This window comes from Lithobates pipiens, unplaced genomic scaffold, assembly GCF_037356315.1.
Source record: "Lithobates pipiens isolate NorthernLeopardFrog02 unplaced genomic scaffold, aLitPip1_a1.2 Scaffold_1, whole genome shotgun sequence".
NCBI classification, from domain to species: Eukaryota; Metazoa; Chordata; class Amphibia; order Anura; family Ranidae; genus Lithobates; species Lithobates pipiens.
In genome coordinates, this window is record NW_027507685.1 from 254,517,246 (window position 1) to 254,542,367 (window position 25,122).

The 25,122-nt window shown below is 44.9% G+C and overlaps 1 protein-coding gene across 2 annotated transcripts in view; it reads left to right on the forward strand.

Annotated features, from left to right (window-relative positions):
• The window catches only part of KLHL4 (kelch like family member 4), a 605,202-nt gene that overhangs the window by 472,310 nt on the left and 107,770 nt on the right, over window positions 1–25,122 (forward strand). For both annotated transcript variants that reach the window (XM_077485270.1, XM_077485275.1), the window contains one exon: window positions 9,283–9,479. In XM_077485270.1, the coding sequence (XP_077341396.1) occupies window positions 9,283–9,479 (197 nt within the window). The remainder of the gene's footprint in view (window positions 1–9,282; window positions 9,480–25,122) is intronic.

Here is a 25,122-nt window from a genome sequence, read left to right on the forward strand (position 1 = left end):
GACACACAGTGGCAAAGTGCCTAAACACTTTGAGATAGCTTTGTATCCCTTTCCAGCCTTGTTCGGATCAGCTACTCTTGGTCGTAGGTCTTTAGAGACCTCCTTTTGCAGGGTATGGTTCATATCAGGTGATGCTTCTTATGAACTGCAATCTTAAATTCTTCGAGTATCTTTTATCAATCAAAGTAGCACCACAACTCCAAATTATTGTTGTTTTTTTTTTTTTTTTTAAATATCGTATTTTCAGCAGAAAGGCATCTCCATGTCAACAAGACAATAATAAAGTTGTATCAGTATACATAGCATAAGTAAATCCAGTCAATAGATGAAATTTCAACACCAAAATGGAACATTGAGATTTTATATTATACCTATCAGGTATAAACAACACACCATGTCCACATAGAACCTGGAATTATCGTAGGGCTGGATACCTTTAGAAACAGGGACTGCCCAGCTCATTTTAGATACATAGTGGGGAAAATAATGATTTGATCCCATGCAGATTTTATAAGATTTGCCCACTTCCAAAGAAATGAAGGGCCTATAATTTTTATCATAGGTGTATTTTCAATGATAGAGACAGAATACCAACCAAAAATCCAGAAAAAAACACATGATACAAATGTTATAAATTGAGTTGAAGTTCAGTGAGTAAAAGAAGTATTTGAACCCCAAGCAAAACATGACTTAGTACTTGGCAGAGAAACCCTTGTTGGCAAGCATAGAGGTCAGACATTTCTTGTAGTTAGTCTCCAGGTTTGAACACATCTCAGGAGGGCTTTTGGTCCACTCTTCTTTACAGATCTTCTCCAAATCCTTAAGGTTTCTTGGCAACTCGAACTTTCAGCTCCCTCCATAAATTTTCTATAGGGTAAAGGTCTGGAGACTGGCTAGGCCACTCCATGGCCTTAATGTGCTTCTTCTTGAGCCACTCCTTTGTTGCTTTGGTATTTGTTTTGGGTCATTGTCATGCTGGAAGACCCACCCATGACCCATCTTCAGTGTTCTGGCAGAGGGAAGAAAGTTTTCATCCAAAATTTTACAATACATGGCCCCGTCTATTGGCCCCTCAATGTGGCAAAGTCGGGCTGTACCTTTAGTGCATCCTCCGGGACTGTGACATCATAAGGGGGCGGGATCACCATGTGACATCAACCGGTGACCCCACCCCTTGTCCCTATATAAGTCGCCGCACACTGCATCCCTGGCATTGAGGCCAGAGAGAGCGTTGAGTCAACATCTCAAGAAGAAGGAAGAAGAAGAAGAAGAAGACCAGAAGAACGGAAGGCGGCGGGCGGTGGCAGAAGACCGGGCCACCGCTAGTAAAAGAGCTGGAAGAAGGAGCGGTGGCCTGGCAAGAAGAACCGAAGAGGGGGACAAGACCCCCGAAGTCGGAAGAAGGGGCAGCGGCGACAGAGGACCAGGCCTCCGCTAGTAAAAGAGCTAAAGGAAGAAAGCGGAGGCCCGGCAAGAAGAATCGAAGAGGGGGGCAAGACCCCCAAAGTCGGAAGAAGACCTCCGGGCGGCGGCGAGAAGACCATCGGAGCTGTGCAATAAACTATTTTTAACCCTTGTGTGTTGTGTTTTATTTACTTTTTTTTTCACCAGGTGAATGGGTAGGGGTACATGGTACCCCAATACTCATTCACATAGGGTGGGGGGCCGGTATCTGGGGGCCCCTTCTTAAAGGGGGCTCCCGCATTCCGATAAGCCCCCCGCAGACCCAGACAACCAACGGCCAGGGTTGTCGGGAAAAGGCCCTTGTCCTCATCAACATGGGGACAAGGTGCTTTGGGGTGGGGGGCCGCGGCCTGGTACGGCTCAGGAGGGAGGTGCTCGCTCATCCCCACCCCCTTTTCTGACCGGCCGGGCTGCGTGCTCGGATAGGGGTCTGGTATGGATTTTGCGGGGGGGCCCCCACGCCATTTTTTCGGCGTAGGGGATTCCCCTTAAAATCCGTACCGGACCTAAGGGCCTGTATCGCCGCTCTCTCGCTCGCTACTATAGGAAAATTAAATTTTCCTATTGCAGCCAGCTCGAGAACCAGCGCGACGGGATCGCGCTGGTTAGAGAAGCCTGTCGCCGGGAACCAGCGCAACAGGATCGCGCTGGAAACACAGTATCGGCGGCACCCACTGTAACACACAGACAAGCAGATTTTTCAACCAGATTCGAGTCCGTTGGAAAGATTTAAAACACGTTTTATTGCTAAGTCCGTCTGACTTTTGGGAATGAAAAATCCGCTGGAGCCCCCACACGATCGAATTGTCCGACGAATTCCTGTCCGTTGAATAGTCCGACCGTGTGTACGTGGCATTAGAGTCTCCAAAAGACTTGAGACTGGGGAAGAGGTTCACCTTCCAGCAGGACAACAACCCGAAAAATACAGCCAGAGCTACAATGGAATGGTTTACATCAAAGCATATTCATGTGTTAGAAAGTCCAGACCTAAATCCAATTGAAAATCTGTGGCAAGACATGAAAATTGCTGTTCACAGACGCTCTCCATCCAATCTGACAGACCTTGAGATATTTTGCAAAGAAGAATGGGCAAAAAATGTCCCTCTCTAGATGTGCAAAGCTGGTAGAGACACCCCCAAAAAAAAGACTTGCAGCTGTAATTGCAGAGAAAGGCGGTTCTACAAAGTATTGACTCCGGGGGGCGCCATACAAATGTACCCCCCACACTTTTCACATATTTATTTGTAAAAAAGGTTTGAAAACCATTTTTTTTCCACTTCGCGATTATGCGAATATTTTTATTTTTATTATTATTTAATATTATATTATTATTATTATTATTATTATTATTATTATTATTATTATTATTATTATATTAATTCATTATTTATTATATTAATTAATTATTATATTATTATATTAATTAATTATTATATTATTATGTTAATTAATTATTATATTATTATATTAATTAATTATTTTATTAATATTATATTATTAATTATTATATTATTATTATATATATTATTATTTAATATGTTAATATTATTTGATTATGAATGTTGGTTAAAATGTATACACCTTTTAGCTGTTATTAGAAAAGGTAACAGGTTTGTTTATGTGTCTATGTATTACATTGGGACTGAGTATGCCCATTAGGCTCTGTTTGGTGTTTAATTTTTTTCTTCTTTTAAACTGAGTAAAAAAAGTATTAATAACAAAAGTAACAATAATTAATTATTATATTATTATTATATTAATTATTATATTATTATTATAATATAAATTAATTATTATATTATTATTATTATACAAATTAAGTATTAGATTATTATTATTATATAAATTAATTATTATATTAATTATATTATTATTAATATTATTATTATTATTATTATTATTATTATTATTATTATTATATTAATTCATTATTATATTATTATTATATTAATTAAGTGTTATATTATTATTACTATATTCATTCATTATTATATTATTATTATATTAATTCATTATTATATTATTATTACTATATTCATTCATTATTATATATATTATTATTTAATATGTTAATATTATTTGATTATGAATGTCTGGTTAAAATGTATACACCTTTTAGCTGTTATTAGATAAGGTAGCGGGTTTGTTTATGTATCTATGTATCACATTGGGACTGGGTATGCCTATTAGGCTCTGTTTTGTGTTTAATTTTTTTTTCTTTGAGTAAAAAAAGTATTAATAACAAAAGTAACATGACAAAATGTGGAAAACGACAGGGGGTATGAATACTTTTTCAAGGCACTGTAGCAAGAGACATTCAGAGAGTGTTGGAAACATTCAAAAATAATATTTCTTTTAAGAAACATTCAAAAATGAGTTACACATAACAAGAGGCAGATAGAAAATGAGGCGGATGGGAGGAGAGAGCAGAGTGACAGTGAGATGAATGCTTTAGTCTTGATGCTTATCCTTCGCTGGCAGGTGGAGGGACAAGACCTGTAAGTGAAAGTGAAACTAAAAGAAAAGAAAGCGTAGGTTCCTGTCCCCTGCTAGACGAGGTGTTTCATCACATATGGCGACCCATCACATTCGGCTACCCGCTGGACTGCGCACGCGCACCACCGCCATAGTCATTCCACTTGTGAGTCCAAGTTCAAGCCCCACCATCCAAGTGGACTTAGAGTGTGATTATATTTATGCCGAGCAAAGCGAGGCTGTGCCCGATCAAGGCCGTGCCCGATCAAGGCCGCGCCCAAAGCGTGGCGAGGGGCCCTCTGTTGGAACGTACATAGCGACGTCGCGCATGCGCGCCTCCCCCAGCGGGTAGCAAAATGTGACGGGTAGCCGAATGTGACGTGACACGAGGCTCTGCCGTGTGGCAGAGATCAGTGTTATACTTGGCGGGTCTCATAGATTTGCTGTATCTTTGTGTTTTTAGATGTGATACTGTTTTAATGTGACTCGTCCCGAGGAAGTCGATTAGAGAATTTCCATCCATTAATCTGCTGTAAAGAAAGGAAGGAATGTACGATTGAATCGTGTAACCCGTCCAGATGTGGGGGTCGGGGGATGGTCTCTGGTCAGTCGATCGGTCTGAGCTCCCCATTGAGACGTTCCTCTGTATAGAAATGACATCTGGGAATGTGTAGAATGATGGAGTCACAGGAAGCCGCCTCTCCCCGAACCTTCCGCCGTTCTATGAAGGGCTCCTCAGACCCCAGACTGACCACGCCGGGCTCTCTTTTTACAGCCGGGGTGGAGGAGACACAACCGCCCTCTGCTTTCTTCTCTACATTTCTATTTTACATTTATAGTGAGATTTGTGATATTCAGTCCTCTGCAGGCTGATTGTGGATTGTGACTCCCATCGAGCGCAAGAGAAATGCATCTCCATTCATAAGAATTGGAAGTGATTTCCTTTTCTCCAATGTGTTTGATTGCCGGACTGCAAAAAACATTGAATGTGATTTCTACATTGTTCCAAAATGTTCTGCAACACTCCAATGTGCCGAATGATACAAAGTATTCCTCCTGTCTACAGCAGTCTTCTCCATCTCTAGACTCTGGGGTACTTCTCCTCCCACTGACACCAACTATGAGGAACTACTCCTCCCACTGACACCAACCATGAGGAACTACTCCTCCCACTGACACCAACAATGAGGAACTACTCCTCCCACTAGCACCAACAATGAGGAACTACTCCTCCCACTGACACCAACCATGAGGAACTACTCCTCCCACTGACACCAACATGGAGGTACTACTCCTCCCACTGACACCAACCATGAGGAACTACTCCTCCCACTGAGACCAACAATGAGGAACTATTCCTCCACCTGACACCAACAATGAGGAACTACTCCCACTGACACCAACAATGAGGGACTACTCCTCCCACTAAGAACAACAATGAGGAACTACTCCTCCCACTGACACCAACAATGAGGAACCACTCCTCCCACTAAGACCAGCAATGAGGAACTATTCCTCCACCTGACACCAACAATGAGGAACTATTCCTCCACCTGACACCAACAATGAGGAACTATTCCTCCCACTGACACCAACAATGAGATACCATTCCTTTTGCTGACACCAACAATGAAGCACTATTCCTTTCAACTGACACCAATGATGCACTATTCCTTCCACTAACACAGACAATGGGGCACTATTCCTCTCACTGACACAGACAATGGGGCATCATTCTGCCCACTATCAATAGCAATAAAAAATGGAGCAATATTCCTCCCACTGACCCCTACAATGGGGCACTTATAATATACAATATTACAACTTACAATATTCCTCCCACTGATATCAACAATGGGGCCTTATTCCTTTTCCTACTCCTACTGACCACAAATGTTATGTAATTCCTTTGCTACCACTGATCACCAAGCATGAGGCCACTAATACTGTCACTGACCGCAGTCCGGCTCCCCTAAAGTCTGAAGGAGTGTAAACTGGCCCTTTGTTTAGAAGGTTTGGAGACCCCTGTTTTAGAGCAGACATTCTTCCTTGATCTGTGGCTGACCGACCTCCCCATTCGATGAGGCATGGGGCCAATGAAGAAATGACACTTGTCTACAATGTAAAGTAGTGAGTGTACAGCTTGTATAACAGTGTAAATTTGCCGTCCCCTCAAAATAACTCAACACACAGCCATTAATGTCTAAACCGCTGGCAACAAAAGTCAGTACACCCCTAAGTGAAAATTTCCAAATTGGGCCCAAAGTGTCAATACTTTGTGTGGCCACCATTATTTTCCAGCACTGCCTTAACCCTCTTGGGCATGGAGGTCACCAGAGCTTCACAGGTCACCACTGGAGTTCTCTTCCCCTCCTCCATGATGACATCACGGAGCTGGTGGATGTTAGAGAGCTTTTGTGAGATGCTGTATGTATTGAAATATTGGAGGCTGGGTGTCACTGTCAGGTGAATGAGGGTTCTAGAGGGTATTAAGGGGTCTCTGCAGCAGGCTTTGTGGATATGTAGGGTATGAGGTTCCTGAAGTGAGGGGAATTGTGGGGGCTGAGGGGGCTTGAGGTTTCTCTAAGAGGCTGGGAGCTGTTCAGGGGCACCATGGAAGGCTGTAGTGCACTACAGGGACTGGGGGCACTGTAGGACACTGTTGGTGGCTGGCGGTACTATGGGGTGCTGTAGGTTCTGTAGCAAGTTAGGAGGGCACTGCAGGGGGCTGGAGGACACTGTGTGAGAATGGGGAGCACTGTGGGGGATAGAACCTCTGGAGGGGGCTAAAGGTCTCTCCAGGAAACTATGGGGCTTTCCAGGGACACTATAATAGAATGGAGTGCACTGCAGAGGCTTGGATGCACTTTAAGAGTCAGGTGGTACCATGGGGGCTGTAGGCTCTGCAGAAAGCTATGGGGGCACTGCAGGACGCTAGAGGACAGAAAGGTTGGGGGGCACTGTGCGGGCTTAGGGGTCTCAGGGAAGCCAGGAGGCATTGTGAGATGTTAGGTAACCAAGAGGCACTGTGGAAGGTTGTAGACATGTGCGACTAGTTTCGTACGAAGCAGAAATACAAATTTTTATGCATACGAATTCCATACGAAATACGAAATTTCGTTTTGGAATTTCGGATCCAAAATCATAACGAAAATTCGTTATGACGGAAAGTTAACCAACCTAAAAAGTTAAAAACCCAGGAAGTCAGCACAGCACAGGGATGGAGGGAACTTCTCATAATGATAAATTCATCATAACGAAAAATTCCTAATTATTACGAAAAGTTAATGAACCTAAAAGTTAAAACCCCAGGAAGTCGGCACAGGGATGGTGGGAACCTTATGGGAATTTCTGTGCTTACGAATTTCATACGAAATACGAACTTTCGTTAACGAATTTTGGAATTTCGGATCCAAATGAACAGAAACATGACTGGTATTTTGTTCACCAATCAGAGGAAGTCAGCACAGCACAGGGATGGTGGGGACCCCTCATAATGGGCACAGCGGGTGTACACTCAGACCCGGGAACTCAGCACAGGGATGGTGGGAACCCCTCATAATGGGCACAGCAGGTATACAGACCTGGGAACTCAGCACAGGGATGGTGGGAACCCCTCATAATGGGCACAGCCGGTGTACAGACCTGGAAACTCAGCACAGGATTGGTGAGAACCCCTCATAATGGGCACAGAAGGTATACAGACCTGGGAACCCAGCACGGGGATGGTGGGAACCCCTCATAATGGGCATAGCCGGTGTACAGACCTGGGAACCCAGCACGGGGATGGTGGGAACCCCTCATAATGGGCATAGCCGGTGTACAGACCTAGGAACTCAACACAGAATTGGTGAGAACCCCTCATAGTGGGCACAGCAGGTATACAGACCTGGGAACCCAGCACGGGGATGGTGGGAACCCCTCATAATGGGCACAGCCGGTGTACAGACCTGGGAACTCAGCACAGGATTGGTGAGAACCCCTCATAGTGGGCACAGCAGGTGTACAGACCTGGGAACCCAGCACGGGGATGGTGGGAACCCCTCATAATGGGCACAGCGGGTGTACAGACCTGGGAACTCAGCACAGCATTGGGGAGAACCTTATGGGAATTTCTATGCTTATGAATTTCATACAAAATACGAAATTTTGTTAACAAATTTCGGATCCAAATTAACAGAAACACGACTGTTTTTTTGTTCACCAATCAGGGGAAGTCAGCACAGGGATACAGGGATGGTGGGAACCCCTCATGATAAATTCATCATTATTTTAACGAAAAGTTTACGAATCTAACGAAAATTTGTATTTCGTATGAATCCGAATTGAATTTCGTACAAGAATTACGAAATAGGGTTTTTTTTTTTTCGAATGAAACGAAACACATTTTTTGATGGTGCCCATGTCTAAAAGGGTTGAGGGATCAGCAGCTGGCTGGAGGCCCAGGAGGGTGGCTGTGGCCAAACAGTGGACTATGGCCTGCTGGTTGAGAACCATTGGTTTAGAGCAGCCTTTCTCAACATTTTCAACACAGAGGAACCCTTGAAATAGTTCTCCGGTCTCGAGGAACCCCCTGCTAAAAATTTGAAAATCTACAACTCATGATACATTAGTGTGATGGTCAGTGGGAAGAATGGTCCTTACACTTGTGGTCATTGGGAAGAATGGTCCTTACACTTGTGGTGATTGGGAAGAATGGTCCTTACACTTGTGGTGATTGGTAAGAATGGTCCTCACACTTGTGGTCATTGGGAAGAATGGTCCTTACACTTGTGGTGATTGGGAAGAATTACCTCCTTACAGATAGCTAAAAAGATCAATGGTGTCAGTGGGAATTTATCTGAGAGGCAGAAATTGCCCAATGCTGAAGGAACCCCTAGCAACCTCTGGAGGAACCCTGGTTGAGAATCACTGGTCTAGAGTCTCTAGACCAAGATTGCACATGTGGAAAAGCGGGTATATTTGTGGCATGGAACTGCTGAACACTAACCATAAATAAAAGCATTCCAATTTATTTATTTTTTTCATTTAAAAAAGTTTTTTTATTATTTGATTGATGAGTATTTAAACATGCTATATAAGTTACAGGTTTATATATTATCTGTTGTTAAGTAACAAAATACAGACCTCATGTAATGGATCACAATCAGGTTAAGACATTCATCTTCAACCGGTTGCGATCCAATACATAAGATCTTCTGGAATCTTCTGGATGTTCATCTTGGAATCTTCATCTTTTCAATATTTATGAATATTTAAAAAAAACAGAATCATTACTGTTACCATCCCTCTCACCTTCTACAATCTATTCTTACTGTCTGCCTGCTGTGTTTCATTCTTCAGGAATTTTAGAACTCAAGGAGGACACTATAGAGAGTTTGCTGGCTGCCGCCTGTCTGCTGCAGCTTTCTCAAGTCATAGAAGTCTGCTGCAACTTTCTAATGAAGCAGCTCCATCCGTCCAATTGTCTGGGAATACGGTCGTTTGGAGACGCACAGGGATGCATGGAGCTCCTGCGAGTGGCACACAGCTACACCATGGTAAGACATGCCTTTTCAGAGTGTATATGGTATAAAGCAATGCACAAATTCTCTGCTTTCTACAGATGGTTTGCGTAAAATATGGAATTCAACAGTTTTAACATCTCTGGTATCAAAAGAGGTTTTTGTTGCATACAGCTGCAAATATTTTCCCAATATTTCCCAACTCCTGAGCTTCAAATTTGGGGATATCTAGCAATTCAAAAAGAAGAGAGCAGGCTCACCTGAAGAATTCACCATTTCTCCATTAAGGTACAACAACACAGCAGAAAAACAGATATCACCTAAAGGTTTCCGTTGCATACATTTACAAATACATGCAAAGCCACACTGCCCCGTTAAAGAGGAAGTCAACCCTGATGAGTTTACTTCCTCTTTCATTCCCTGCAAAGGCAAAGCATAATGGACTACTATGCATTGCATAGTAGCCCATTATGGGTCACTTACCTGACACAGGAGCCAGCGAAGTCACCGCTGTCCCCTGTAGTCCACCGCATCCATCTTCTCGGTGGGTCTCGCAGCTCCGCCGCTGTCATTTGGCAAAGCCGCGATGACGTCACTCCCGCGCATGCGCACGGCAGCCGAGGCGCGCGGCATTGCGCGGCATCTTCGTTATCGAGGATGCCACGCTCAGTGCGCCTGCGGTGCCCGTCTTCGGGCAAATATCTCCTAAACCGTATAGGTTTGGGAGATATTTCTTGGACCTACAGATAAGCCTTCATCTAGGCTTACCTGTAGGTCAAAGTGGTTTGTAAGAGTTTACAGCCACTTTAAAGCACCTCTGTAAAGTAAAATTTCTAATTCTAACTTTCTGGGTTGAAATCTATGTAATACACATGTAGCGCACCCCACTTAGGAGCCACTGGTGAATTAGGAACCCCCACCCTGTATTGTCAGGCACACCAAAATTCTCACAGGCTCCCAGAGACAAGGAACAGTCCAGAGAGTGCTTGTTTTTGTATTTTTATTGAGGGGATAAAACTTGGATAAGGAATAGGGAAACTATGGGATGCCCACTTGACTTCAAAGAACTCTTCAGGGACAACATTCCTATATTCAGTTTGTATAAACTTAGGGCTTTTTTTCAGCTGGAACTTGGTGGAACTCAGTTCCACCACCTCTGGCTCAGGCTCTCTGCCTACCACTATCACCTGTAAACACAGAAGTCACCTACAGTGGAGATACTAGGGCCGGCTGGGTGCTTCAGCTTAATACAGCAACAAAAGTAAGATTTGTGGACGATGATGGAGCTTTTAAGGAAGGTGGGGTTGCATGGAGAGGTCAGAGCTGAAGATGGGGGAAAGTGGGATGCAGAGGTAAGGGGCTGTGGAAGAAGGCTGAACTCTGCACTCTCTTTGTAGTACACCCCCGAACTCTGCACTCTGTATGTAATGCACTCCTTGTGTTTAATGCCCCTTAAGACTCTCCCACTGTGATAAGGTTTGGTGTGTATGTGTGTGTGTGTGTTCGGTGGGGGGGGGTCGTGATTGAGTTCCTACACCTTTTTTCTGGGAAAAAAAGCCCTGTATACACCACTCTGTTTTCTCTAGTACAGTTGCTTGCAGAAATCCTAGTTGGCACACTGATCCTTGATCTGGCAAAACAGCAACAGTCAGATCTTCTAGCGAAAGCCCTTTCCCTTTACAGGCAGGGTCCCCAGACCCCTTGGGTTATGTTGGAGGATACAGTGTCCAGCTTACATCCCTGTGGCTACTGATCCCAGCACCACCTCTTCAGGCGTTGCCAGCCCCCATGGCTGCCACTGTCCCTTTCACTAGCCCACCTGGCCCACCTCACTCCTAGACTGCACACTCACCCGCCACCTGGCTGTCTTCTCCCTGGCGATCTCCTGGACGTGCTGACTTTCTCCCACTGTCCTCACGCCTGCTCCTGTGCTTCCAGGACAGGACTCCTCCATGTGTAAAAGTGATGGTGCAGCGCTAATAACAATTTAGAAGAGCCCGGAGGGATATAGGCGTTGATACAACTGGATAAAATAATCTTCTCACAAGGACCACCGGTCAACAAGAAAGGAAGCTCCAAGATATATAAAACGTCATGTGAATTCAAACATATAGGGCAAAAAAGGAATAAAAAACGCACATAGCATGAAGCCGAATAACACAAAATGTATTCTTAAAAATGAAATATTTACACTCACATTTTGGAAGCGGTAAAACAAGCGCTTATTAATCAATCAAATGATGCAATGGGAACAGCAGGCTCGGAAAGACTCCTCCATGTGTTGTTAGAGGATCTCTCCAGCACCTGAGCCCCAGGCCCGAGGCCCCCCCACCCATACTAGGGGACACTCTCAAGGGCCACCGACAGCCTCCTCACCATTCCTTCTCCATCTTCCACCTAACTGCCCCCTGCTGGCATGACCCAGAGTATTTGGGGTGCCCACCCCCTGCCTTTACACTTGCTGAGGATTGGCTGGGTCCCTCCTCAATACTCCAGGCAGCTCCTCCTAACCTACAACCCATTCTTCTAGAAGCTTCTCCAAGGTTCCAGCAAGTAGGGGGAGGTACCAGAGGTCAATATAACCACAAACAAGCCTGGTGCTAGGGAAACAAGACAGTGAGTCCCTTGATGACAATGAATGGTACCATGTGGGGAGCTATAAGCAGCTGTGTGGAGCTTCTGCCCCAGGAGCGATGCTAGAATTAGGGATGAGCCCGGTGTTCGATTCAAACCCATGTTCGAATCGAACATCGGCCGTTCGTGCGTTCGTCGAAAACAGAACTTTGTGGGCCATTCGCATCAAATTCGCCACAATGCACTGTGACAGTCGCAGTGCATTGCTGGCTGATGATTGGCCAAGCATGCACTGTGACCCCGCATGCTTGGCCAATCACAGCGCTGGCAGCGAGGAGAGCCATAATTGGCCACAGGTTTGATGCCTGTGGCCAATTATAGCTCAGGGGGTTTAGTACACGCCCCACACTATATAAGACCGCCAGCGCGGCGGCCTTGTGTAGTGTGTTGCGGCGTTCATAGAGAGAAGGATAGGCAGGGACAGTTTCAGCTGTGCTTTACTTCTTTAGATAGCACTGTTACAGAGAGTGAAGTGTTCAGGGAGAGAGCGGGATAGGCAGGGACAGTGTCAGCTTTGCTTTGCTTCCTAACCTAGCGCTGTTACAGTGGGTGTAGTGTGCCTCCTGCACAGCATACACCTGAATCTACCCCCTCGTTGCTGGTGTTGTGTAGTTCATTTGTGCAACACAGGCATCTGCCTAACATTAACATAACATATGTTGGGTGCGGGGTTCCCCTTAATATCCATACAAGACCGAAAGGGGCTGGTAATGGGCTGGGGTAGGGGGGTGATGGGGTAGCCATGCCATTTTTCTCAAAGATTTTCCTCCATATTGCCAGGACAAGACATTTAATAATTACTTAATTAATGCTTTAATAGCCGCAAGCAGTTTTAAATGGCTTTTTTTTCCCTTTACAAATGTAATTTTGTGCAGGGACTGTTCTAAACATGGGAAACACGCGCCACTTCACAGGCATACTATAGACACCCCCCCAGTCATGATATTTAAAGTAATATTTCACATTTTTTTTCACTATATGCATCATTAAAATGACTGCTCCAGAAAAAGTTTTTAAAACTTCTTTTTGCATTGATCCATGTCCCCTGGTGCAGGTCCTGGGTCCCCAAACCCTTTTTAGGACAATAACTTGTATATTGGCCGTTATAATTAGCACTTTAGATTTCGAACGTTCGCGTCCATTGTAATGAATAGGGTTCTAGCGTTGGTGCAAACTTTCGGTCCGTTCGCAGGTTCTGGTGCGAACCGAACCGGGGGGTGTTCGGCTCATCCCTAGCTAGAATAGAAAGACCAAAAAACAACCAACGTAAAAAACCACAGTAAAAAGCGCTAAATGGAAACTCCTGTGGGAGAAAGGCAGATGACTGCTATGCTGAATAGTCTATGATGGTGCCAATGTTAAAAAAAAAAAACATAAAAGAGTTTATGAAGACAATAATTATCTTGAACAATGTAAATCAATAAATGCAGAGCTCCCCTCTGGCAGATGGGAAATCCAAACAGCCCTAGCAACGCTGTGCGGATAATCGTTCTCCTGGACAGATGACGTCACGCTCGGGTGCTTCTGCTTAACCACGATATTGCAGACTGGGCTTGTCTCTCCCTCTGAGGCCGTGCGGCTGCATGGGCTTGGTGTCCCCTATCTACACAATTGGCTGCATCCATCTGGCCAGACATCCATCCCTCCCTCCCATCGGTCTCTGCTCAATGATAAGAGGACTGACGTCTTATCACTGCAGTACTACCCCGCATGGCTGGTACACAGCCCACTGCATGTATAAGATACTCGCATAGCATTGCTAACGCTGGTTGGATTTCTCATCTACCAGAGGGGAGCTCTGCATTTATTGATTTACATCATTCAAGATGATTATTGTCTCAATAAACTCTTTTATGGTTTTTTGACATTGGCACCATCATAGCTGTCATCTGCCTTTCTCTCACAGGAGTTTCCATTTAGCGCTTTTTACTGTGTTTTTTTCCATTGGAGGTACCAGAGGTACTGCTTGATGAGTCATCCAGCCTTCCTGAGTCACTCACCCTGACCCAGATTCAACCCAGCCTGGCTCTCAGCCAGGCTACATTTTATTGCACTACAAATTATCTATGTACAGCTAGCACTCTACACTAGGGGGTGCTACACACAGGAATGCAAAAACAGAGAACAGGCTCACTTGGAGGTAGACCCAACTATGAGAAATCTGCAATTCAAAAACAGAGAACAGGCTCTTCTGGAGGTAGCACCATTTCTCCATAAAGGTACAACAACACAGCAGAAAAACAGATTTTTGTTGCATATATCTACAAATACACATGAAGCCACGCTGCTGCATCAAGGCACCTCTGCAGGGTATGATTCCTAACCTAAACTCTCTGGGTTTCTAACTATGTGATATCTAGCAATTCAAAAACAGAAAACAGGCTCATCTTGAGGTATCTTCAACTATGGGATATCTGGCAATTCAAAAACAGAGAACAGGCTCACCTGGAGGTAGCCCCAACTATTTGGATAGCTAACAATTCAAAAACAGAGAATAGTTTCACCTGGAGGTAGTCCCAACTATGGGATATCTAGCAATTCAAAAACAGAAAACAGGGTCATTTTGAGGTAGCCCCAACTATGGGATTTTTAGCAATTCAAAAACAGAGAACAGGTTCACCTGGAGGTAGTCCCAACTATGGGATATTTAGCAATTCAAAAACAGAGAACAGGCTCATCTGAAGGTATCCTCAACTATGGGATATTTAGCAATTCAAAAACAGAGAACAGGCTCACCTGAAGGTATCCTCAACTATGGAATATTTAGCAATTCAATAACAGAGAACAGGCTCACCTGAATGTATCCTCAACTATGGGATATTTAGCAATTCAATAACAGAGAACAGGCTCACCTGAAGGTATCCTCAACTATGGGATATTTAGCAATTCAATAACAGAGAACAGGCTCACCTGAAGGTATCCTCAACTATGGGATATCGAGCAATTCAATAACAGGGAACAGGCTCACCTGAAGGTATCCTCAACTATGGGATATCTAGCAATTCAAAAACAGAGAACAGGCTCACCTGAAGGTATCCTCAACTATGGGATATTTAGCAATTCAATAACAGAGAACAGGCTCACCTGAAGGAATCCTCAACTATGGGATATCTAGCAATTCAATAACAGAGAACAGGCTCACCTGAAGGAATCCTCAACTATGGGATATCTAGCAATTCAATAACAGAGAACAGGCTCACCTGAAGGTATCCTCAACTATGGGATATCTAGCAATTCAAAAACAGAGAACAGGCTCACCTGAAGGTATCCTCAACTATGGGATATTTAGCAATTCAATAACAGAGAACAGGCTCACCTGAAGGTATCCTCAACTATGGGATATCGAGCAATTCAATAACAGGGAACAGGCTCACCTGAAGGTATCCTCAACTATGGGATATTTAGCAATTCAATAACAGAGAACAGGCTCACCTGAAGGAATCCTCAACTATGGGATATCTAGCAATTCAATAACAGAGAACAGGCTCACCTGAAGGAATCCTCAACTATGGGATATCTAGCAATTCAATAACAGAGAACAGGCTCACCTGAAGGTATCCTCAACTATGGGATATCTAGCAATTCAAAAACAGAGAACAGGCTCACCTGAAGGTATCCTCAACTATGGGATATTTAGCAATTCAATAACAGAGAACAGGCTCACCTGAAGGTATCCTCAACTATGGGATATCGAGCAATTCAATAACAGGGAACAGGCTCACCTGAAGGTATCCTCAACTATGGGATATTTAGCAATTCAATAACAGAGAACAGGCTCACCTGAAGGAATCCTCAACTATGGGATATCTAGCAATTCAATAACAGAGAACAGGCTCACCTGAAGGAATCCTCAACTATGGGATATCTAGCAATTCAATAACAGAGAACAGGCTCACCTGAAGGTATCCTCAACTATGGGATATCTAGCAATTCAATAACAGAGAACAGGCTCACCTGAAGGTATCCTCAACTATGGGATATTTAGAAATTCAATAACAGAGAACAGGCTCACCTGGAGATAGCACCATTTCTCTGTAAAGGAACAACAACACAGCAGAAAAACAGATATCACCAAAGATTTTTGTTGCATACATCTGCAAATACATGTGAAGCAACACTGCCACATCAAGGCACCTCTGTAGAGTATGATTCCAACTATGTGAAATACAGAAATGCAAAAACAGAAAACAGGCTGACTTGGAGGTAGCGCCATTTCTCCGTAAAGGTACAACACAACAGCATAAGCCCTGGTATCACTGAGGGCATCTGCAAAGTTCCCATGTGTGTCTGTAAGAAATACAGAAAAGCCTGATTTATATATACCTTAATCCCATCTTCTGCATTGCCAGGCGTGACATCACAGCCCTTCCAGGAAAATTTCTGAGGCATGCAGAGCAGGTTAAATCTCACAAAGAGATATATTATCCATATTCAAGAATGTCTTCTCACAACATTTTGCCTCTTAAGTATTTCCTATGTAGGTGGTGTACCAGGTTTATGGAAAAACCACAAGACAGGGTGGCTTGGCCCTGTCTTTTTATGATGAAGAGATTAACAACTTCAATAGACAGGTTGACTTTACACTTGAGTGATACCAGATTCACTTACAATTTCACTGTCCCAGGGAGAAATATGGGGGTTGATGGTTAGGTTAACTGTTGTTAGGTCCTGCAAGGTGGCTGCAGCATACAATGGCCTGAGGAAATCTGTATGGGAACAGTGCAGTATGGACACCCTGAAAAGGAACCCTCCATGTCTCTACTCATCCAGCACCTCTCTCTAGTTTGCATCTGAACTTTTCCTACCCAGCTTAGATCTTTCCCTGCCTATTGCCTCCCTTCAGGCACCCCAAATCACGTTGACCCCCTATATTTTTAGGGTTCTACTTTAAGATGGCTGCCCAAATCTCCCAGACCTCCAACATCCATATGGATCACAGTCCTCCCCAAGATGGCCACCTGCAGCTCTAAAAAGGAGACAATGTATACTCATTGAACTCCTACCAAGCTGAAGAGACAATATGAAGCCACCTTCAGATTGAGGATATGCTGCAGCCTGCACCCAGCTACACCCAACAATGAAAGCGCACCTAATTTAAGTGCATTATACCCCTGGATCTAGCTGAATAGAATGTGACACGATCTCGCCTAGGTGCCACAGAAGATGGAAGAGGGGAGGTAAGTATAAATCTAGCTTTTTTTCTTTATTGATGTATTTTGGATTTGATAACATTAGGTCATTTTTTAAAGGAGAGAGAGACCCAACCAGACCTTGCATTTCACTACAAGGCAAGTGTGCCAATTGGCGAAGTGGCTATGCCATCCAAAGAGGACTGCTGTCTGTTCTGCAACTTTTCACATAAAATGCAGCTGATAAAAGTGTCTATTGGACAAGCAACATCCGGGAATCTTCAGATCTGTTCCTGACATAAAAATTTTATTCCCCCCCCCCCCCCATTTTTCCAAAACACAAACACTGCTGGTCTTTCAGGACATATCCTGTCGCTCTGAGGCGGCCCGACAGGAAGTCCGATTTCTTCTAAAGAATGAAAATATCTGCTTGTCACAGAGAAACGCCTGGACGGGGAGATAAGGGGCAGGATGTTGTTTGAAAGCATCTTCATTTGAGGACTTGCTCTGGCATCGGTCATGGCGCTTGATGCTGTTTTTAATCAGACAGTCCAAGGGGAAGAGAGACTTTGATTACCCGGAGAAATCTCGCAGTGTCCTGTTTACTGAGCTCTGAGGCTCATGGCCAGGAAAGGCAATTTATTGTACTTTCTTTGCAAACTGCAAAGGATACACCACTATCTGAGACACAATGAACAATAGTAACGGAGGCGGAGGGGTGTGCAAAACCCCCAGCATGCACCTCTAGGTGCCCTCTATCCATTGAGGCTGCCAGGTTTCTTTTTGAATAGTAAAGACGGGTTTCCTTTAAGGAAAGCACAAATGATAGGACAAAGATGATAGGACAAAGATGTTCAAGAAAAAATGTATAAATAATTATAAATATATATATATATATATATATATATATATATATATATATATATATATATACTGAGCAAATTATAAATGCAACACTTTTGTGTTTGCCCCTATTTATCACGAGCTGAACTTAAAGATCTACGACCTTTTCTATGTACACAAAAGGCCTATTTCTCTCAAGTATTGTTCACAAATCTGCCTAAATCTGTGTTAGTGAGCACTCCTCCTTTGCCGAGATAATCCATCCACCTCACAGGTGTGGCATATCCAGATGCTGATTAGACAGCATGATTATTGCACAGGTGTGCCTAATGCCGCGTACACACGATCAGAGAATTCCGCCGGACTTTGTAGCTGAAGTCCGCCAGACTTTCAAGTGAACGGGTTTGGCCGCACACACGATCACTCCAAAAGTCCGGCGGATTGGAACGTGATGACGTAGAATAAGGAAGTTCATAGCCAGTAGACAATAGCTGCCCTAGCGTCGGTTTAAGTCCACCGGACTAGCACACAGACGAACGGATTGTCCGCTAAAAGCCGAGTCCGGAGGACAATTTTGAGTCAAGTCTTCTTTCTAAGTCCGCCAAACTTTTGGGAAGAAAAAGTCAGCTGGAGCCCACACATGATCGAGTTGTCCGCCGGATAGTCCGATCTTGTGTACGCGGGATTAGGCTGACCACAATGAAAGGCCACTCTAAAATGTGCAGCTTTACTGTATTGGGGGGGGGGGGGTCCGAAAACCAGTCAGTATCCCTCACACAGTGCAGCACATCTCCTTAGCATGGAGTTGATCAGGTTGTTGATTGTGGCCTTTGGAATGTTGGTCCATTCCTCTTCAATGGTGGTGAGAAATTGCTAGATATTGGCAGGAACTGGAACACGCTGTCGTATACGCCAAGCCAGAGCATCCCAAACATGCTCAATGGGTGACATGTCCGGTGAGTATGCCGGTGTCCTATCATATAAGGTCCCTCATCTGGTAGTGTCCGCTTTGTACTGCACATGCGCAGTACACAGCAACACAGATTCCGAAAATAGCCATGGATGAACGGCGCCTGTGCCATGAGTCCAGGTTCTAGCCCCACCATCCAAGAGGACATAGAGTAGGAATATAAAAGAGCCGAGCGCAGCCCATCCCTACGAACGCTCCGTCCAAAAGGCCCGAATGAGCACTCCTGCTGGACACTGATAGATACTACACCCAAAGGCCCAAGAAGTGATTGTTGGGTGTCACCACAACAAATAGATCTGAAGAGGACCTAAAAGATGGAACCAGTTGAAAATGGTGCCCGCTTTTTCTTCTTCCACCCACAAGCCATGCGACAGTGCTCCTCCTGCTGCTTTTGGTATAAAATCAATTTAAAATCTAGCAACAATGGGCACAGAAACTATAAAAACCCAGGAACTTCTACCACCAGACAGATACAAGATAATCATCAATTGGATTCTCTTACCAAAATCTGCCAAAAATCACCACTTTTGGGTGGACCTCAAAGTTTTAGCCATTGAATAGTTGTATTTTTTTATTTTTTTTAATAATAACAGAGATTTTATGTGTCCATCTTTGACACAAATAATTCTTAGCGGAGCTCCCTATAATACCCAGCAATCTTCTATCTTGCATTCCTTTGAGCCGCGATTATTGAAGCTCTTCTCTGATCACAGCTCCCAAAGCCTTTCAAGTCTCCCATTAGAGCCTTTCGGAGGAACATTGTTTCCGACTCTTGAAATGTCAGCGGGATAAAATTGCAGAAAGTGAAATATCATGACATTTGAGAAATTGCAGGAGGTGTCGTGTGCCTTCTTTCTCGCTTGGCGGTGCGGAAAGTGAGGGGAAAAAAAAAAAAAGAAAAAACATTTTTCATTGCAATTTTATCGCTGACTTTAGAGGGATATCACGCGGAGCGCGAGGTCTCAGAGCGCGCTCCACACCTGCAATTTCAGCTCTCTTATTTATGACCCGGGATGGAGAGCCGACCCTTCCCACTGCAAACGATGAGTTTACTAAGAGCCGCATTAAACTGCAACACCGGCTCCATGGAATTGTCTGTAGAAGATACGTTACTATTTAAAGGAACACTCCACTTTACAATACTAAGGTTCCTCAGCACTCAATCCAGGGAATCAACACAGAAGAACGAATTGTAGAATATTTCCTGCATTTGGGTTGTAATCTATCTGTTTCTGAGCTCCTACCATTGTATATATACACTCACCGGCCAACTTTATTAGGTCCATCTTGCTAGTACCGGGTTGGACCCCCTTTATAAGGTCCACCTTGCTAGTGCCGGGTTGAACCCCCTTTATAAGGTCCACCTTGCTAGTGCCGGGTTGAACCCCCTTTATAAGGTCCGCCTTGCTAGTGCTGGGTTGGACCCCCTTTATAAAGTCCACCTTACTAGTGCCGGGTTGGACCCCCTTTATAAAGTCCACCTTACTAGTGCCGGGTTGGACCCCCTTTATAAAGTCCACCTTACTAGTGCCGGGTTGGACCCCCTTTATAAAGTCCACCTTGCTAGTGCCGGGTTGGACCCCCTTTATAAAGTCCACCTTACTAGTGCCAGGTTGGACCCTATTTATAAGGTCCACCTTGCTAATGCCGGGTTGAACCCCCTTTATAAAGTCCACCTTGCTAGTGCCGGGTTGGACCCTCTTTATAAGGTCCACCTTGCTAGTGCCGGGTTGGACCCCCTTTGGCCTTCATGTTTGATGGCATAGATACAACAAGGCGTTGGAAACGTTCCTCAGAGATTTTGCTCCATAGTGACATGATAACATCATGCAGTTGCTGCAGATTCGTCGGCTGCACATCCATGACGCCAATCTCCGGTTCTATTGGGTGAGATGTGGTGAGTGTGGAGGCCATTGGAGGACAGGGACCTCATTGTCCAGTGGTGAGATGATTGGAGCTTTGTGACATGGTGCATTATCCTGCTGGAAGGAGCCATCAGAAGATGGGGACACTGTAGTCATAAAGGGATGGACATGGTCAGCAACTATACTCGGGTAGGTTGTGGTGTTTAAACCATGCTCAATTGGTACTAAGGGGCCCGAAGTGTGCCAAGAAAATATCCCCCCCCACACCATTACACCCCCACCACCAGCCTGAACCGGTGATAGAAGGCAGGATGGATCCATGTGCCAAATTCTGACCCGACCATCTGAATGTCGCAGCTGAAATCCAGACTCGTCAGACCAGGCAACGTTTTTCCCCAATCTTCTATTGCCCAATTTTGGTGATCCTGTGCCAATTGTAGCCTCAGTTTCCTGTTCTTAGCTGACAGGAGTGGCATCCGGTGTGGTCTTCTGCTGCTGTAGCCCATTTGATTCAAGGCTCGATGTGCTGTGTGTTCAGAGATGGTGTTCTGCATACCTTGGGTGTAACGAGTGGTTATTTAAATTACTGTTGCCTTTCTATCATCTGGATCCAGTCTGCCCCATTCTCCTCTGACCTCAACAAGGCATTTCCTCCACACAACTGGATATTTTCTCTTTTTCGGACCATTTGCTGCAAACCCGAGAGATGGTTGTGTGTGAAAATCCCAGAAATACTCAGACCGGCTGTCTGGCACCAACAACCACGCCACGTTTGAAGCCACGTAAATCCCCCTTTCTTCTCCATTCTGATGATGAATTTCAGCTAATCGTCTTCACCACGTCCAGATGCCTAAATGCATTGAGTTTCTGCCATGTGATTGGCTGATTAGCAATTTGTGTTACCAATTAATTGAACAGGTGTACCTAATAAACGTGGCCGGTGAGTGTATATATACACTATATTACCAAAAGTATTGAGACACCTGCCTTTACATGCACATGAACTTTAATGGCATCCCAGTCTTATGCCCTGTACACACGGTCAGATTTTCCGATGGAAAATGTGCGATCGGATCGCGTTGTCAGAAAATCTGATTGTGTGTGGGCTCCATCTGACCTTTTCCCTTGGAATTTCCGACCCACAAAGTTTTAGAGCAGGAACTAAAATTTTCCGACAACAAAATCCGATCGTTTAAATTCCGATCGTGTGTAGACAATTCCGACGGACAAAGTGCCACGCATGCTCAGAATGAATTACGAGACAAAAGCTATTGGCTACTACCCTCTTTATAGCCCCGTTGTACATGTTCTACGTCACCGTGTTCTGAACCATAGGATTTTCCGTCAACTTTGTGCGACCGTGTGTATGCAAGACAAGTTTGGGCCCACCCTTTGCAGCTATAACAGCTTCAACTCTTCTGGGAAGGCCGTCCACAAGGTTTAGGAGTGTGTCTATGGGAATGTTTTATCATTTCTTTCCAGAAGCACATTTTATGAGGTCAGGGGCTGATGTTGGATGAGAAGGCCTGGCTCACAGTCTTGCAGTCATCCTAAAGGTGTTCTATCGGGTTGAGGTCAGGACTCTGTACAGGACAGTCAAGTTCTTCCACCCAAAACTTGTGCTCATCCATGTCTTTATGGACCTTCATTTGTGCACTTGTCCAAATCATTTGGTGTTGGGGGATTATGATGTGTGGGGGTTGTTTTTCAGGGGTTGGGCTTGGCCCCTTAGTTCCAGTGAAGGGAACATTTAAAACGTCAGCATACCAAGACATTTTGGACAATTTCGTGCTCCCAACTTTGTGGGAACAGCAGGGGCGGACTGACAACTCATGGGGCCCCCGGGCAATAGGAGATTATGGGGCCGTCAGGCAATAGGAGATTATGGGGCCACACAGTATACAAACACACACATACAGTATACACACACAGACACACAATGTACACACACAGAATACACATACACACACTGAAAAGGTACCGGAGAGGCGGGGCAGCTATAATCTTGGGATTACATACTGTCCTTGGTTTCATTGAGGCTGGCAACCCTGATGAGGCTCCTTAGTGGCATGGGGCCCTCAGGCATTGCCCGAGTGCCCGAATGGTCAGTCCGCCCCTGGGGAACAGTTTGGAAATGGCCCCTTCCTGTTCCAACATGACTGCTCACCAGAGCACAAAGCAAAGTGGGGTAGGCAAAGCAACTTGTCTCCATATTGGTGGGGACAGGGACCTCTTCCCCACAACCTTGGCTCAGTCGTTGTGGAGGTCTGTGGCGGGAGGTTTAGCCCCCTTTTAAAAATAAGGAGGGCCTCAGATACCAGTTTCCCCTTAAGTAAATGAGTAAGGGGTGCATTGTATCCCTAGTCATTCACAAATAAATGTAAATAGTAAATTAAGACACCACATTGTCAATCACATTTACCAGCAATGCAGATCGTCGCCAGTCACAATGAAAGAGGCCCTTCTACTCGCTGAAGGGAAGAACCCACCAACCAACCAACACATCCAACCCCGTAGTAGGTACACTCTCCACAAATGACAGTTCTGGTCCCCGCTGATAAATGTAAGCAAAGTGTATACTGGGGTGATGTGACATCCGGCTACCAGGAGCTCTCCAATACTATTCTATGCAATTTAGCATCTTTTTTATTTTTTTGGGTTTGGATTCTTTTGGATTCTTGTTGACTTCAATGGGACTTTCAGAAGAGAAATGTTGAATTTAAAAAAAAAAGTTTGGGCAAGCCACAGTTGTTTGAACTTTTAGAAGTCAATCAGCAGACCCATCACGTAAAGGTGGGAGGGCATAATCCTGTGTGCAGTCCAATTTTTACTAGATAGTGGAGGGGGTTCCATTGGACTTCACGTACTTGTGAGTTTAGCAGACCGTTTCTCCAGTGACTCATCATCCAGAAGGCCATCTTCGGGTGGAGCTTTATGTATCTGTATGAGGAGCTTGAGATGACGAGGGTGGCCTTTTTCACAATTCCCACCTAAGCACCCCTAGAAGTCGAAAGAGGGGCCGCTAGGGTGGCCAAAGGGCGGAGGTGCCATGAACTTTGTAGTTCTGGTGTCGGGTATGTACGTAGGCAGGTGCAATCTATTTTCTCCATTGCAGGTAGTGCTCAACTGCAGAGGCATTGCAGAGGGTGAGGAAGAACCTGGTCCCTCTATGGTTTCCTGAGTCACAGAGGGTAGCTATCCAATTGGTAAACATGGCGGCCATTTTCAGTCAGGAAGAGTCTTTTTAAAACCCTAGCTCCTGGGCTTTGTGCACATTTGGCATGTAGCTGGAGTGAGGACAGGTCACCCATCTGTCAGGGACAATGCTCAGCATCGGGGAGAGGTTCTAGAGCAGGGGTCTCAAACTGGCAGCCCTCCAGCTGTTGCAAAACTACAAGTCCCATCATGCCTCTGCCTGTGGGAGTCTTGCTTGTAACTGTCAGCCTTGCAATGCATCATGGGACTTGTAGTTTAGCAACAGCTGGAGGGCCGCCAGTTTGAGACCACTGTTCTAGAGAAATAGGGAAAGTGCAGGCACATGTCAACCTACCTGGAAGCCTCCCCACTTGAGGAGCACACACCGGCCAGGTCATATTCCACTGCTCAAGACAGATGCTGTTGGCACACCTGAGACCTCCCGCTACTGACTCATTGCTAAAACATGCTGTGAGCGCTCCCAGTCGGGTTGCCTTCCCATCGGGCTTGTTGTGTATTGCCCAACTTCAATTACAATATATCCCTCTTTCTCTGCACCTCTGAGTGTTTTCTGCCACCTACCCACATATAAGTGGAAGCTCAGTGATGAGGGCCCCCGACTTCACCCAGACCAGTAGAGAGCAGAGCCGGGACACAAGTCAAGTTCAGTAACAGCCAGGAAGGGAGGCACCAAATCATAAGCAGGATCAAGGTCATAGACAAGCAGAGGCTGGCAATGTGCAGGCAATGAGGTACAGAATTGATAGGCAAAATCTTAGTCAAGAGACGAGGTTGAGGTTAGTAATGCAGATAGGCAGCAGATAAGAACAGGCCAGGTAATCCAGAGGCAGGTGAGACAAAAGCCGGGTCAACAACAGAGACAAGTATATTTAGGATAATAGGTAACAGGGATGGAAGCTGAAAGGCCATCCAGCAATGATCCCATGAAGAGCTGAGGTTAAATACTGTAGGCCACTGGGCAGTGGCGGCTGCTGGGTTCTTCTTTGGGGAGGGGGCAGCAAACACACAACAACCCAGCCCTC